The 17853-nt window shown below is 32.2% G+C and overlaps 2 protein-coding genes across 2 annotated transcripts; one reads left to right on the top strand and one right to left on the bottom strand.

The window, feature by feature from the left end:
• Positions 1-1183: 1183 nt before the first annotated feature.
• LOC143064313 (uncharacterized) lies at positions 1184-8083 on the bottom strand. The gene is made up of 4 exons (XM_076237057.1): positions 8023-8083; positions 5980-6008; positions 3544-3863; positions 1184-2652 (listed from the first exon to the last, which is right to left on the bottom strand). Exons 2-4 carry the CDS (start codon positions 5987-5989, stop codon positions 2407-2409), a joined length of 576 nt encoding a protein of 191 aa, XP_076093172.1. The 5' UTR covers positions 5990-6008; positions 8023-8083; the 3' UTR covers positions 1184-2406.
• A 2700-nt stretch (positions 8084-10783) lies between these two features.
• On the top strand, positions 10784-16594 carry LOC143064312 (glutathione peroxidase-like). Its single transcript, XM_076237056.1, has 3 exons — positions 10784-11113; positions 13263-13406; positions 16110-16594. Exons 1-3 carry the CDS (start codon positions 11045-11047, stop codon positions 16338-16340), a joined length of 444 nt encoding a protein of 147 aa, XP_076093171.1. The 5' UTR covers positions 10784-11044; the 3' UTR covers positions 16341-16594.
• The last annotated feature ends 1259 nt before the right edge of the window (positions 16595-17853 follow it).

Raw genomic sequence — 17853 nt, 5'->3', positions numbered from 1 at the left:
TATTTCCTAAATAAATAAACAAACATTAATTAACATACAACACTACCAAAGGCCAGAGACTCCTTACTTGTATGATTTTGTAAAAAAATGCATCTTTTTAAAACAGTCGAAAACAAAATTGTCTGTCCAATGGAAAAGTCGAAGCCCAAAAAAGATGAACAGTGCATTATAGAAACATAGAAGCTGGTTGCAAAAGTTGACGACAAGATCTATTTTATAACTTGAATATGGCCTAATACTATTAACCTGAAATAAATATATTTATAGCAATTCCCTTGATACGAAAGATCTACATGTTACCTTGGGCTTTTTTTTTTCTTTTTTTTTTTGCTCTTTGGTTGGGTTTTTGTCTCAATGACAATTCAATTTTCATTCTTATCATAGATATAACTGCATGTTAAAATAAGAATATGAAGTGTGATAGACAATCAGACACATTCTTTCCAGGGACCAACAGGCGTTATCAAGCTATAGGTCCCCGTATGGCCTTCGACCATTAGCAAAATACACACTTTATAGAATGAAAGCTCCAAGAGGTCTTGGGATGAAAAAAAAACAAACATAAAAGATGAGCGAGAAAAAAAATAGGGATACCGCATGGAAATTGGAAAATGGTCCGCAACATTAATTTAGTCAACTCACTTAGTTGAAATTAAAGACCTGGCGAATTTTAGCCTTTTGCAATGGATGTGATGTATGTTTAAAAAAAAATCATGGTTTTTTTGGACATTTTTATAAATCAAGTCTTGTTTTTTAAATTATTTGCAAGTAAGTTTCAAGTCATGAACAAATAATCACTCACAGAAAGACGTCAAATCCATCAACAAAAGAAAAAAATTAATAGACGACCGACAACGCACAGAATATCATGTATGTGTTCCGGACCATATGAGTATTTGGACCATACGCATATATCATGACCATAAGGGTATACTAGTATGGTCTAACCATACACGTATGGTCCAAATACTCATAAGGTCCGGAACATATTTTATTTGCGATCACAAATGCACGAAGACGTCCATTTCTATGTAAATTGGGTCGATTTTTTTATATAGATAAGATGAATGCGTTTCTGTTGCCAAGTGTTTTTCACAAGTATAGTAGCAGTATAGCAGAACGGTTTAAGTTTCCTATATACACCAAATGATACATTTTGCCAATACAATAACGTAAATGCATGCAAATTTCACAAGGTTTAATCCAAATAGCTTTCTTACTATCCAATAACTTTCAAGTACGAAAAAGACAGGGCAGAAGTATATTTTGTCTTTATGTTTCGTATTTGCACAACTTTTGAAAGTGGATTATGCATTCGTTCTAAAATAAAATTAGACCAGATAAAAGTTAAAAGATTACATAACTCGACAATCGCAATTGTTAAATCCGAAAAAGATAATCAATCAATACATGCATTCAGTAAGTCATTCTTTTTTCTGAAAGAACATGGCTTTGCGATATCTTATTATGAAAATTGATTGTCGAAACATAACAAAAACACAAGTAAAGGACGTTTAATTAATCAATATAAATCAAAACACAAATTCCTGATTAGTATTTCGAATTATTTTATATAGGCGTTGAGAACCTTTGGTGACCCCACGGTTTAAATGTTTATATTAAGGACGTCGTGAGCAATGGGCGTTATAAACGATCGTTCACCTAATCTGTCCCAGTCAATGGGATATTAAAGTGCGCCAATCAATGTCCATAGCCACACTGTTATGAATTCGATACTATCTGATTTATGATTTAAATCATATCGTTTTTTATTTCCTATGAGTCAAAGTTGGAAGTTCTTACAATAAATTGCAAAACTGATAATAACTGAATAGTTTCTTATTGTAATCTATTATATAATCATATGTATAGGCTTCTCTAGTTGAGAGTTGTCGGATTGGCAATCATACCTACCAATAGTACGAGTCACTGTTTTTTCTCAATATGATTAACTAGTTTCATAACAGCATTGGTTAAAACGTCAATCTTTTCATTTTGTTGGCGTATATTTTCATTTTGGTTCTGAATAGTTGCAATCTGTTCATCGATTTTCCTTTCCTGACCACCCATTATATTTTTCAATTCTTCTTCAATTTCTCCTCTTGTTAGAGTCTGATTTCTTCGAAGATTGAGAATTGTACTTTCTTTCTCTGCAATTCTATCTTCGAGCTTTTCTATCTCTTTTGTAAGTTGTTCCTTTTCTTCGCCAATAGCGTAAACAAAATTTTCTTTCATTCTTTGAATCTCGCCACTGATGTGATTGCTTTCTTTAATGGTCATTTGTAGTTCCTTCTCTTTCCTTTGTAATTCACTTTCTCTCTTTTCAATGACAAGTGACTTGGTATCAACTTCTTTTTCAAGATCGTCCCTCTTCTGGGAAAGATCTTCCAACTCCTTTCCAACTGCTCAAATATATTCGTCTTTTATAGAAATTTTGCCTTGCAACTCTTTTCTTAGAAGCCGCATAGCTTGTTTTTGATCGCTTTCAGTGGTCTTCAGGTTCTCAGCTAATCTTTTTTTGTCCTGTTTTAGTTTTTGTAACTCGTATTCTCTGTCCTCTAATGTGAGTTGGAGACGCTTTATTTCATTTTTTAGGTTGCCCACCAACGATTTTTCCTTTGATAATCGATTCAGAATTGAAAGGGAATTCACCTAACAAATAAAAAAAAAGTTCAATTGAAAAGGAAAATTGTACAGAATACTTATGTTGTGTTCTAATCAAAATTGAAATGTGAGAAATGCGAGTTTCGGTGTAGCACCGGAACCGTAGCTCATAAGGTCCTTTTTATTTAACAATTTGCGAATCATAAATTTTTCGACAGTTCGCGTACCTTAGATAGTCCGTAAAATGTCAATAAATATCAAAAGGACCACGGTTCCGCAGCTAGGTTTCATGTATGAGACTGATACGAAAATTACAAATAAGTATACTGAATTCACTGAAAACAACTTAAAGTAAAGCAAAGGATATCTCATACATTTTGACTAAATCATGGTGATGGCCATAAAACATTTGCAGAAATGACTTTAACATTTGATGCCATAGCTTCAAGGTCAATAGAAACACTTTATCAAGAAATTATCATAACAGATATATCTATGTTCACAAGATACGCTCTAGAATGACAGATTGTGAGAAGTATTCTTGTAAACTTTGACGTTTTTAAAAGAACAACTTGAAATATTTGTGCCCTTAAGACTCATTTGGTTTTGCGTTTTATCCCAATATGTAGGACAATTTATATCTGTTGTTCCTTTCTTTCAGTACTCATTTTTTTTTAGTAAAAAAACACTAAAATTAATACGTCTAGTTTATTATTATTATCTTTTCGACTAATCATAAATAAATATCGGTCACTCGGCGTAGTACGGTCTTTTTTCGATGCCAAAAGCACGCATTCAAATGGAGATTTGTTGCTGTAGTTTACAATTTCATTGCAAACAGAGATGCATTAACAATGAAACATGTGACAAAATATATAGTTTAGATATATGGGTTCGTTAATAACGTGAACTGATTAATCATCAGAATTGAGATCTTACCCGTTCATCATACACCAAGGTCAGCTGTTTTGCTAGTTCACTATTCTTAGTTTCTTCAAGTGCGCAAATGAAACTCTTCAAAACCTGAATATTGTTGTTTTCGCAGTGTTTAGTAACAACCTTTATCAGCTTACTAAATTTGATGTCAGCAACCTTCTTTTCTAGAAGAGATTTCTTCTCATCATCAGACATAGTATTTGTTTCGATAAACTTCTGAACAACATTTTGAATACCGACAATTTTTCTTGACATATCACCGATAAACTGTTTAGAAAACAATTCTTGTACCAGTTCGTCCTCCAATTGGTAATCAGAACTATCTGTAAGATATTTTACAGATATTTTATCCATAAAAAACAATACCTGTCGTCTCATACCATTCTTGCCAGCATAACTTGATAAGAATTACTTAGACAACTCACCAAGGGTCTGGGACTTCATAATGTTTGAAGAGGATCTTGGTCAAAATTTACTTATCGGTTGGAACCAATGTCCACGGGTGGATGAAAACGTTTTAAAATTTACGAAAACAGATTTGTTGTGGTTGCCAATGAGACAACCCTTCAACAAAGCTATTTGAAGAGATTTGAGATAAAAAAATAATTGATTCAATGTCAAATTTTACGGATCATGACACACTATACGGGCTTCATATACAGGAGTGTGCTCCTTACACAGAAACTGATCCAACAAAGTTATTAGGAGGGAAAATTAAAAATGACATGACCTATTCCCGATTGTGACTGTTTTGCTGAATGTCAATTCGCATTGCTTTAAAACCGTGTTTATGTTTTATTTGTTATACTGATCGGATATTGTTAAATATCTTATCGTTTGTAGTTGTTATTCTAACTATAATTTCTGTTCGTGTGTGAAGGATAATTAATCACTAAGTTCATTTATAATATTAAATGTTGGGGCAACTACTATTACACGATGTATTTGGTTTACAGTTTGATTTAGAAGAAGTACCAACAAAGCTAGATAATACAATAAAATTTTCTTACTACTAACACAATAATATTATAATAGAATATATTATTGCAAACCTTATCTTGAACTGTATCCTATCATTTTTTCTAATTTTTTTTCAGAAATTTACCTGTGACGTTACGTTTGTGTGTCGATCATACAATGCATGGCTCTGTTGTGCTGTTTTTTTGTGTGCTGACTTAGGTTGTTTTTTAAGTGTTCGTTTTTAATCTGTGTTGACATGTATACCAATTATATATGATCATTTTGATAATTTTACTGTTTTCAAAAGTTTGAATTATATTCTAAATACTCTAGTAATTTCTTATCCCAGGCAGATAACCTAAGTCGTATTTGGCACAACTTTTTATGCTCCACCTACGATAGTAGAGGGGCATTATGTTTTCTAGTCTGTGCGTCCGTCTGTTCGTTTGTCCGTTCGTCCGTCCGTCTGTGCATCCGTCCAATCAACTTCAAACTTAGTATACATGTTCCCTATGATATGATCTTTATAATTCTTATGCCAAATAAGATTTTTGACACCAAGACCCCAATTTCACGGTCCAATGAACATAGAAAATGAAAGTGCAAGTTTCAAGTTAAAGTTTTTGGTCAAGGTAGTTTTTGAGGAAGTTGAAGTCCAATCAACTTGAAACTTATTACACATGTTCCTTGTGATATGATCTTTTAATTTAAATGCCAAATTATATGGTTATCCCTATTTCAGGGTCCACCGGACATAGAAAATGATAGTGCGAGTGGGGCATCCGTGTTCTGTGGACACATTCTTGTTTGAATTTGGGTCATCAATGCACTTCATCTTTGTTTGGTTTCTTTACTATTTTGACATGAGTGCACAGGTGAGTCTTATGTGGACGAAACACGCATTTATTTGTATTGTAGTCCTGTAATGTGATTATGTCATTTTAGTGTTATATAATTGCCATAAAAGTGGGAGGTTTGGATAGCCACAAAACCAGGTTCAACCAACCATGTTTTCTTCTAAAAATGACCTGTACCAAGTCAGGAAAATTGTAATTGTCTTCTTTTAGTTTTGTTCTTTGTGTGTTGCATTGTAGTTTTTTTTTGTGTTGTTGTTGTACTTTAGTATTTCTGTTGTTTCGTTGTTTTTCACTTATTTTTGGTGTTTCCCTCAGTTTTAGTTTGTAATCCGGATTTGTTTTCTCTCAATTGATTTATGACTTTTGAACAGCGGTATATTACTCTTGCGTTTATCTATGTTGCTTCTTGCCATATTTGTTTTTAGTTCATTGGTGTAATAGACAGTAATATAACATGTTCTTATTGCTATCAAATACAGGAAGCATCATAGTTGCTCACGGATAACTGCTGAAAATGAGGTCTGGAAATATTGTCCCGTTGTTTTTGAGTATGAGATGTATTCATCTTTTGCCTTTTGCTCTCTTTTCTGTGTTTAGAGAAAGCAATTATGTTTTTACTTACCCGAGGCCATTTTATTCTTGTCTTGTGATCTGAAAAACAAATCATTACTATATATAAGCAGACTATAATATACAATTAAATTGAGAACGGAAATGGGGAATGTGTCAAAGAGACAACAACCCGACCATATAGCAGACAACAGCCGAGGGCCACCATTGGGTCTTCAATGCAGTAAGAAACTCCCGAATGTTATAACTTGCATTAAATTTTTATGACGGTGAATTTTCTTGTCAATAGTTTTAACAAGTGTTAGCCGTTTACATCATTTTTCTTACACCCTGTATGTCATCATATCGTATCTAGGTCATGTGACTGGTTTTTGAGCAATATAACGCCAAACAGACTTTGAGCACGAAGCTGATTCAAAGAATTTTATTGGGACGAAAGTGATTCGTAAATCTTTTTTTGGAAGACGGTTATTCATTCATAAAACCTTTTGGAGGCGATGGTGATGCAATCATTTTTTTCCATCTGCAATTCGCCTGTGGAATGAACAACCATCTGCTGTCGTCACAGCTTCCACTTTGGAAGGATTCAAAGACAGCCTCCAGACACCTGCTTCATGTTAGATATTTCAGTTTTAATTGTATATAACACCACGATGGCTTTTAACCGAATTTTTATATATAGTATGTTGGAACGATGTTTCTTTTGGGCATGTGAAAATATTCATTTGCGATAATACACCAGAGGTGGTATGCAAATTATTGGAAGAAGAAGAACGAATATTTTTGAGACGACGGCGATGCACCGAAGTTTTGGGCGACGACTGTATTGCAACTTACTTTTTAGGGCACGATTGTGATATAGCGGACCTTTGGGGCCGATGGTGACGCAAGGAACTTTTTGGGCCCGATTGTGATGCAACTTATTTTTGTAAGACGATGGTGGTGCAACGAATTCTTATGGGACGATAGTAATGTAACGATCTTTTAGGGGACGATACGGTAATGTAAAGAACTCAGGGGACGATAGTAATTTAACGAACTTTTAGGGCAAATGTGTGTAACAACAAATTATAAGAAGGCGATGGTGATGCAACAAATTCTTATGTGTTTATAGTGATGTAACAACTTTTGAGACATAAAGGAGATGTAACAAACTGTTGGGCACGATTGAATTTGTGATGCATTGAACTTTTTGGGGACGATGTTGATGCTGCGATATTTTCGAGGACGTAATCGTGCAATGAACTTTTGGGGGACAATGTTGATGCATTGCAATTTTGTGGTAATATGGTGATGCTGTGCACTCTTATGAGATGATGGTTATGTAACGAGTTTTTGGGGGACGATGGTTATGCCACAAACCTTCCGGGAGACGATGGTGATGCAACGAACTTTTGTGGGACGATGTTTTAGAGGACGGTAATCGTGCAACAAATATTTGTGGGACGATGGAGATGCTACGATGTTTTTTTGTTGGAAACGACGTTGACACAAAGAGCTTTTGAGAGACGACGGTGATACAACAAACTTTTGGTTGACGCAATACTACAACAAAAATTCTTTGACCTTTCAATTTCTATAAAAAAAAAATAGTAACAGGACTTTCTGTTGAAGACTGTTTCTTTAAATTCAGGTTATTGAATAAAATTGAGATTGACAATGGGGAATATGTCAAAGAGACAAAAACCCTACCAAAGAGCACACAACAGCCGAAGACCACCAATGGGTCTTCAACGCAGATAGAAAATCCCGCACCCAGAGGTGGTCCTAAGCTGGCCCATTAATAAAATGGTGTACTAGTTCAGTGAAACGGACGTCACACTAAACTCCAAAACATATAAATGAACTAAAATTAGAAATATACAAACCTGAAAGACCAGAGGCTCCTGACTTTGGACGGGTACAAAAATGCGGCGGGGTTAAACATGTTTTGTTAAAGTATTAACAGTGTATTTTTTCATTCCATACAGTTAATTTTAAGAAAATATAGATTTTTAACGATGTAAAAAAATTCTAAAAACATTTTTTTCATTTAAACAAATTTCAATAATTATATATTTATTTCAACATATAAATTTAACTGAATATTTCTTACCCGTTTACCTTTATTTCACCATTTGACTTGTGTATTTCTAGTGAAAAGGATACCGAGTAATATCGTTTTGTTTGACGAGTATGTTCAAGAGGGGAAAACATATATATAAAAAGTCAACAGTAAATTGATTCTTTAAGTTTTATGGATTTTTGTGTCGATCCTTTACTGTTTGAACACGAATTAAAATATCTTATGCACGCAAATGATTATAAAATGCCAATTTATCAGCTCATATATACGTGTAGATGATAAACACATATGCATATCACTCAATACTTAAAATGTCTCAAAATATAAAACATCAAAAACGAAATAAGACTTTATCGATCGATATTGTTGACCTCGAATAAAACATGTTATCATATACTTAGACTAAATAACATATGAATTTTACCGTATGATAATAGCATTAAATTAAAGTATTTTCCATATTTTTCGAATTGGTGCTTAACGGGCTGATATGAAAAGTTTATCATATGCTTCGATTGTTAACACATGCCTTTCCGTAACGTTATCACATGGCACTCCGGTGATACTCAGCAAATTCCGGAAAATACACCTCAATGCTACGTTTTCAGTGAAAAACATTACAAAGTAGTGTACAAAACAATTTTTTGAATACTGGAAAGTATATTGTGTAAAATAATAAAATAAAATTTAAAAAACATGTATTAAATCTATGCATATTTTAAAGTTTTTCTGAAACATAATTTAGAAAGTTACTTTAAAAAAGTTGATTTTTCCAAACAATGTTCATTATGTATATTGTTGAATTATTTTTTTGTCGATTCGTCCATATTAAAATGTGTTTTTTTCTCTGTTGAGGCATATGAAAGAAAGATTTCATATTGAATGTATAAAATTTTGGATCCGACGTCCGTGAACTTTTTACTTTTAACTGCTTTTCGGATACCACGCAAAAGGATCAATATATGAATCTGTTATTTTTCTGTACTGGTGAAGCATATGATAAAAAGATCATAACATGTCATTTTTCATATCGCGTATATTATCAGCCCTCGGTCAATATCAGCCCTCGAGTCATGCGGCTCTTGGGCTGAAATTGAACCTAGGGCTGAAAATACATGCGATATGAAAAATGCCATGTAATAATCTGATATTATTATAATTCACATTACAATTTCAGATTTTGATTGGCTTATACGAGGGCTGAGCGGGAGACAATGTTTTTAAATGTCACCCTCGTGTATAAACAAATAATAAATCGATAATTTAAAGGACAATGAATTGAACTAACACCAAATAATTAATTACAATGCTCAAGTTCTACGTTTTCTCTCAGAATTTTTTCACAGAATCTCAAAATATAAAAACCTTCTGTTTATTTTTCTAAATATCTGTAAAATTGTTAGTTACGTCATGGTAAAATACTTAAAATTTTATATTTAAAAAACAAAAGTATGAGACAATAATGATAGGACATTCAGTGTAATAAATTAAATAACACATAGCCGAGAGGGTGATGGAGCAGATTGGTACCCATAGTGTTCTGTTTTATCATTACTATTAACTTGAAAAAATATACTGGTCAACCTAAATTCTTTTGAAAATCTGAAACCTGATTCTTGTATTAATGTTCAAAACTTGATTTGTCTTATGAAGTTCTAAAAATTGACGCGTTTTAAAAGTTTTTGTAAATCCTGGCTTACAAATTCAATTATATTTGTGACGTATCAACACCAGTCATTTTGTATCATAATATTATTATTTACTGAAAAAAAACAAGTTGAAATGTTTTAGAAAAAAGCCATAGATTTTGGTACTTTTGATTTAAACAGAACTGTGCGAAGATAACATCAACGGTGTTCATGCATTACACATTACACAGATGAACATTGAACTCCTTGGTTTTACATGTGAAAAAGGCGGCCTTTGGCTGTCGCCGTTACCGATGATTAGAAATACTCGATCTAAAACCATCTTTGAAAGCAAAAGGACTAGAATGACAAAACTGAATAATATAAAGTATATTCAAAATTAGAAATCGGCTTTTTAAAGCTATAGTTTCAATACAACAAAACCTCGACCTGAATGATCGCTTCATTTTTTTATGATTAAAATTACAAGGGTGTGTTGTTAATCAGAAAACCATTAATGATATTTGGGAAGGTTAGCAAGCACTCGGTAACATAGAATCATTGAAAGTCACATTGACATACCGTAGTTGTTTATCTGGGACATAATATAGTCACTATACAGCGAAGAAGTTATAGGTACTTAGATAACCTTGCATTATAACTTTAATCACTTATCATATTATAATTCTTGTATCTCCATGATATTTTCAGTAATAATTTTAAAGGCCAAATTTATTATATTTTGATTATTCCGATTTTTTCCCTCTCAAACGTAATTCGAATACTAAAATTCAGAAATCATTTTTATTTTATTTTATTTTTAGCTATATGGTTTTGAATGTTTTAAATGCTTTCTTTAATTTGCGAAGAACTGGGAGGAATCAAAAGAGACTGATTTTACAAGAAACGGCAAAGAAGAAACCCACATATAGTGCAATACTCGACATAAACATGCGTGTAAAAAGACAGCTAATAGAGACAATACATGATTAAAAAAAAGCAAAAGCAAAAAAAAAAAAAAAGTGAACGTGTAAACAAAACGAAAAACTCGCATATCGTTAATTGTAAACAAAAATATGATAAGCTCTTTACAAACGTCTAACTTAAAATTTCCTTTGCCTGTCCTATAATGGGTATATATACCCTTCCAAACAAAGTAACACGAAGATTCATAAGCCAAGTCCGCCATGGCTGACTGGCGTTTACTTTTCTCTGCTGTACTGACAATTTTGTCCCCAATCCGGGGGCAAGAGAATGGGGTGGGCAATTGTCATGTTCCTAGTAGCGAAAATACTACTTTGTACGACTTTCAACTAAAAAATGTTCATATGAATGAGACCATTAATTTTTCCGACTATCGAGGAAAAGTGGTAATGTTGGTTAACGTGGCTACCTACTGAGGGCACACGTACCAGTACCATGGAATGAATGCACTACAATCAAACAACAAGGACTTTCAGATGATTGGAGTTCCTTGTAACCAGTTTCACTATGTAAGTTTAATAATTATTTATTCACACTTCCAAATGTCCTTTAATATGAAACTCTTAATAAACTCTTATTACTGCGAACAATTTGCTATATTATTTTCTTTCCAACTTAAAATAAAACTTTTAAAAGAGATTTAAAAATGATAAAAAAAAACTTTATCGCAACTTCTCTTAACATATTGTGTGTGGCTCTCTCCTAATATTATTAGTTACATAGTGTGCTAGTGACCTAATACGGTATATATGGGGTCAGTAAATTCCATATGGGGTGCCGCTCTTACCCCATATGGAATTTACTGACGCCATATATACCGTATTAGGTCACTAGCACACTATGTAACGAATTTATCTTACCGACTATCTTAACGTGTAAAATTTAGACTAGTGACCTATCAAAATGAGCAAGTCTTCAATACACTGAGTTAGCATTAACATGATTAAGAAACTACTTCCTTGCATCCTACAAAAACAGATAACAACAATGACAACTTGTTAGATTTAAATGTGTTTTATGAATTTATTTCACTTTATCATCACTTTCTTCGTCTGTTGAAACCATTAAGATTTTTCTCAGTACTGTTTTGTTTTTCTAAAGGGACGTAACACCACTACTACCGTGTATGAAATAAGCCCCGCCTCCCAACTAACCTAATATTAAATATACACGGTTTCCACGAGGACGCTTTCAACCAATCAAATTCCTAGAAATGTATAGGAGGTAAGATAAAGTATCATACCAGCATTTTTACATGGTATCTGCTGTCTATTCATTTACACATCAAATTTGTCAGCGTCGCAAATTTATTATTATTTTTTTAAGTCCGTATGCTTTGAGATATACACAAATTAAAATAAATATGCATTAATTATCCAAATGGTAAATAAATACAAATATGCTTCATTGTAATGTTTGGACAATTATATTTAATTTGTTTGATAGTACGTGGAATTCTACCTACATGTATATGGATTATAGACATTAACTGTTTAGAATCAGTTGTATTTGTACAAATGTACAAGGCTAAGTAACAGGTGTAATGCGAGTTTCAATGAGCTAGTACCACTGTTTCGAGCCGAGTACACTTATACAGCTAATATATAAAGACACTAAAAAGTTATTATCTCAAATCAAATCTTAAACGCGGACCTCTAAGAGGACTCCAAATTGAACCGTGACGTTAACAGTAATTTGACATAACCGTTCGCTCGTTACAGAAGCAGGATATTACAACAGGGGTTTTCGTCGTTCCTGTTATATTTAGAATTCGGGTGAAAAGTCACTGGATACTGATGAAACAAACATAAGTTTAGCTTTACGATGGTTTATATACAACTTCTTCAATAGTGCAATACATTAATTACAATAACAGTTCAACGGTAAATATTCCGAAAAGACAAAACAAATGGTAATTCCAATAAATGTTCTATACTAAACACAATGAATGTCACTGTAAATGCACGGCGTCCGTACAGCTTGACCGCTGGTATCCAACTGCTCATTTACATTTGTCACGTAATGCTATAAACGAATAATACAATTAAAAACATATATACGATAACAAGAAATAGACAATGCTAGGATTAAAATTTATTAACTTCTTAACATGTAAGCTGACAATTTTGAGAACAATAGTATCTTGCTTTTTGATGAAATGTTGCTTATTGATGAAGTTTGAATGTCCACGAAATAAAACAAAGCGGAAAATATCGCTGTCACAATATCAGGAATATATAATATACGCTAAGTGTTATCTGCACACCTGTATCATGTATTAGTAGAAAGGTCGATTGCAAAATAGATAAAATATTGATGATGTGATATATTAAATTGACAATGAGACAATCATCCTCCAAATACCAAATGACGTAGATTATTTGAAGATTATATGTATATCCTTGTTTTTGTGAGCGTCAATAAATGCTATCAATTAATAACTCTCTCCCTCAGTGTTGTTCTTTCGTATTTGTTTAATATGTGTAATGTTTTTATCTCACGTTGCCATTGTGGGCCATTTCATTCGGAATAGTATATTCTATTCTATTCTATGCTTGTGTTAAAGGAAAGCTTCATTTTTTTTTATTCATAAACCAATTATCCCAAAAAGATGCAAGATTACATTTTTCATGATAGTAATACCTTTTTTTGTTACAGCAAGAACCTGGCGCAAACTCAACAGAAATCATGAATGGAATTACTCATGTCCGTCCCGGATTTGGGTTTGTTCCCAATTTTCCATTAACAGAAAAGATAGAAGTCAATGGGCAAAATCAAGACCCTCTTTTCACGTACTTAAAGGTAATTTATATTATCTCTTATTAATAAAGATATTCTCAAATGTATACACATTTCGAGATGTTCAATTGAAGGACTTGCATGCTTATCATAATGGTGATGAAACTCAGGGAACTGAAAGATGCTGCTAACTCTGTGCATTTATAGACGTCTCGGAACCATATAACTATATACGGATGTTAATTCAAATACCATAGTAAAAAAATATGCTATAAATCTTTAAAAACAACTGAAAACAGTTTAGATTCCACTGAATCGTTGTCTATCACTGAAAACATGAATGCGGAGGATTTGTTATTTCTAGATTTAGAACTGGCGTATAGTGTCTTTGAATAATAACGAAAAACAGCAAACTCAAATTGGTATACAAGTTTATACATGTACACGTATAGTACTTTACCATGAATAATATCACAAGATTCGTTTTTGATGCGTGCGAAGTATAATTCAGACAAGCTCATGATTGTGTTTTATATATCAATATATAATTCGAACTCTTAAAAAATGTTCTATTATATTGTATTGTATTGCATTGTATTTAAAATGTATAATTGTTTGTTTGTATTGCTTGGCCCTTATGGGTGTAATTTTGCAATACAGATTATTATGATTATTAACTGTCAATATTATTTACTTCTTCAAGTTTATACAGTCATGTGTTTCTATATTAGGAAATGGTATATATGTTACAGTAAATAGGTGAAATTAGGAATTACACGTAATTACTAAACATTTCAGTAAATACCTGTAATTACTAGACAATTTAGTAATTACATGTATTTACTAGTTGTTTCAGTGATTACTGGTATTCACTGACTTTTTTTGTAATTTTTACAGCTATTTACTAACTTGATATTTTTGTTTTAAAATTAAAGATATAAATCAAGATACAAAATAAGAAAGTAAACGGTAGGTATTTTAGAGCTTACTTAATTAAGGATTAAAGAATATAAGGCACACTGAAAGTGTATGCTCTGTAGTGTTTGTGAATTGAAACTGGAAAATAGTTGTTATTAAAGTTTTGATACTCCCTACAAATCATTTTCAGCATGCGAGTCAAATGATATCAATCCAAAATTGAAAAATATTGTGAGAAGTTTACAGACAACTTCGCAACCTCATTTTGATGATAGACATTTGATAAAGCAAAATTTTGTGATTTTAAAGATTAATAACCAACAAATGTTTAAACAATTTTTTGCAGGAATTAAACTACAATTTTTTTCTGTCTAAATCTGAAAAAAAATGTGTTATCTGAGCTGGCAAGACTTTTCGCCGTATCAATGAATAAATACTTATTTCTTTTTAAAATTCAGGCTATTTGTTTGAGGGTCTGGAATGGGGGGGGGGGGGGGGGGGGGGGGCTGTTATTCTATAAACATTTAATTTTCACCCCTTTTTTCTCTAATCTTCAAAAAATTAACCCCTTTTTTCTCTAATTTCCTTTTTTTTTTTGGCCCGTTATTCTCTAATCTTCATTTTTAAGGGCATTATTCTTTAATCATTTAAACCCATCCAAACCCTCTTGTATTATCATTATGTTTCAGATTTACTTTAAATATGTTTCTTCTATGCAATTTTACAGTCAGGGGTATTTCTAATGACAACATGTGCAAAAACATTCAATGATTTTTACCTACTAGTCTTTTCGAGGTTTGTAGGGTACCCCAAAACTGGTCATATTCAATATACCCTAAACATAAAATGAAAAGGTCAATTTCCTTAAGACTTTGGCAGATGATGCACATATTTTCAATGATGCAAATATAAGAAAAATTAAACGAGAGGAAAATTTTGGTGTTACCAAGGCCTACCCCCTTGAAGTTCGTAAAATTTTGATAACTTTCTAAAATTATTCTAGATTTCTCCCAAACTTGAACAGAAGCTTGCTTATGATCATAAGATCATTTTCAAGAAGAAAATTTTGTAAAAATATAATCATTTTTTTCCGTATTTTATAAAAAAAACTTATACTAGTTTTTATGTAAGTTTTTCTTAAACACGTATTAGATTTCATAAACCATCCTGGATTTTAACTAAATTTGGACAAAAACTTCTTACAGTCCTAGACAAAAGATAGTATATGGAGGAAAATTTTAATATTTCCCCCCCCCCCCCCATTTTTGTTGAGCCTGCAACTAACAGCAAATGTAGGCGATATACTGGGTTCCATGAAACCCTTTCAATTTTAAATCTGAATACATTGGTAACCTATCTACAACTAGGGGTTAAATTGAAGGTCACATGAATAAGTATCCAATGAGGTCCAATTATTCACTTGCAAGTGCACAACTCATCAAGCAAGTTTCTCAGCTTTTTTTTTAGTAAAATAGATCCAGATTGACTGCTAAAAGTGAATTATAATTTCACTATATCACTGATCTTCTATAGTTAGTATTACCATAACTTTTCCTCAGCTGACCATATTACAACATTGTTTTAATAGTTAGTAAATAGGTGTAAAAAATCATTTTAAAATTAGTAATTACTGGTAATAACTAGGCCGTTTCAGGAATTACATGTATTTACTAGGTGCATTGGGGATTACATGTAATTCCTAAATTTTAGTAATTACATGTAATTCCTAATTTCACCTATTTACTGTAACATATATATAATTTGATCTCTGTAAGTTACAAAATAAAAAATAAAGTTTATTTTGTTTGATTCAAGCTACATGTTTAGTAAATTTTTAATTTATTTCAGAAATATTGTGAGCCAACTTCATATGGAATGTTTGGCATGAATTGGAGCCCAATAGACTCAAGAGACGTAAGATGGAATTTTGAGAAATTTTTGATTGGCCGAGACGGCAAGCCTGTTAAAAGATATTATATTTTGGTAGATCCAACAGAACCTCGAGTTCAAGATGATATTACAGCAGAATTAAAGAAAAGCCGACATGATGGACCGGTAGATATACCGGTAGTCGGATAAATGTTCATATAAACAATTTTCTTATTCATATATTTCATATCATAACAAATATTCATATTGATCGCTTTATGTTATAGTTGTATCTAATTTCAAAGGCATTATGAAACTCTATTCGTAAACAGTGATGACTGTAGAATATAGTTGATAACATGATAAGATATAGGTAGATTGTGCATTCTTTTCCTATATCATTCGTGCTTTCTTAGCGAATTAGATACAAGTATGACTTTACGATGAATAAAAGATCTGAAAGATATGATTTAATTATTTAAAACAAAAAAAAAAGCACCGCGAAATGCTAAATTGAGGTTAAAAACGTGCAATGATTTGACACATTTCACAAACACTCACAATGATATGACAGAAGGCATCTACCATATTGATATGACACAACAGTACCATTGACAATGATATAACACAAGACTATCTGTCAATGATATGACACAATATATAAAAAAAAGATCTGGTATGATTGCCAATGAGACAACCTTACACAAGAGACAAACATGACACAGAAATTAACAACTATAGGTAACAGTAGTACAGCCTTCAACAATAAGCAAAGTCCAAACCGCATAGTCATCTTTAAAAAGGTCCCGAAATGACAATGTAAAACAATTCAAACGAGAAAACTAACGGCCTTATTTTTGTTCAAAAAATGAACGAAAAACAAATATGTAACACAGAAACAAACGACAACCACTGAATTACAGGCTCCTGACTTGGGACAGGCACACACATACATAATGTGGCGGCGTTAAACATGTTAGCGGGATCCCAACCCTACCCTTAACCTAGGAAAGTGGTATAACAGTACTTCATAAGAACGAACTAAAAAAATCAGTTGAAAAAGGCTTAACTCATCAGATGGACAAAAATTCAACTGGACGAGGCCGGGTACTTGTACATCCCAACAATAAAAAGACACTAAGTACAGATCTGATAGTACTCGTAGTTAGTTAACTGGCAGCTAATTCAAAGCCACTAACAATTTATAAATAAAATCATGCATCTAAGACTAAATAATCAATCTGTACACATCTAACATCAAATTGATTTAATGTAAAGAAGTCATAAACAGTCAGAGAAAAGCACAAGATTTAACGTGATACTTATAAATACATTATTAATTATGATAAAAGATGTAAATGAATTAAATACGAAAACAAAAGTATATAGTCACAAAACTTTGTGAAAAGCGAATTTAGTGCTACAATTTTAGTACACACACTTTTTTGTCCTTAGGTCCACTCGATTTCATTACATATATCGATTCAGGATAAGTTTTTTCCATATTTAAATTAAAATTTGCACAGTTTTTGGTTAGTCGCAAAAAAGTTGCTTATGATGATAGTGTTTTTTAGGCTTCATAAAGGGCAGCACGAAATAATTTAATGAATCTTTGACAAAAATTGAAAAATATTTTGTTTTATTGGTTTATTTCTAATAACAGTATGATAGTTTAATATTGTATTCGTATTTTCAGTATTGAGTTTAAACCATATTTGTTGTT

This window comes from Mytilus galloprovincialis, chromosome 2 (genome assembly GCF_965363235.1).
Source record: "Mytilus galloprovincialis chromosome 2, xbMytGall1.hap1.1, whole genome shotgun sequence".
Classification (NCBI taxonomy): domain Eukaryota; kingdom Metazoa; phylum Mollusca; class Bivalvia; order Mytilida; family Mytilidae; genus Mytilus; species Mytilus galloprovincialis.
This window is presented reverse-complemented; position numbering and strand designations above follow the sequence as displayed.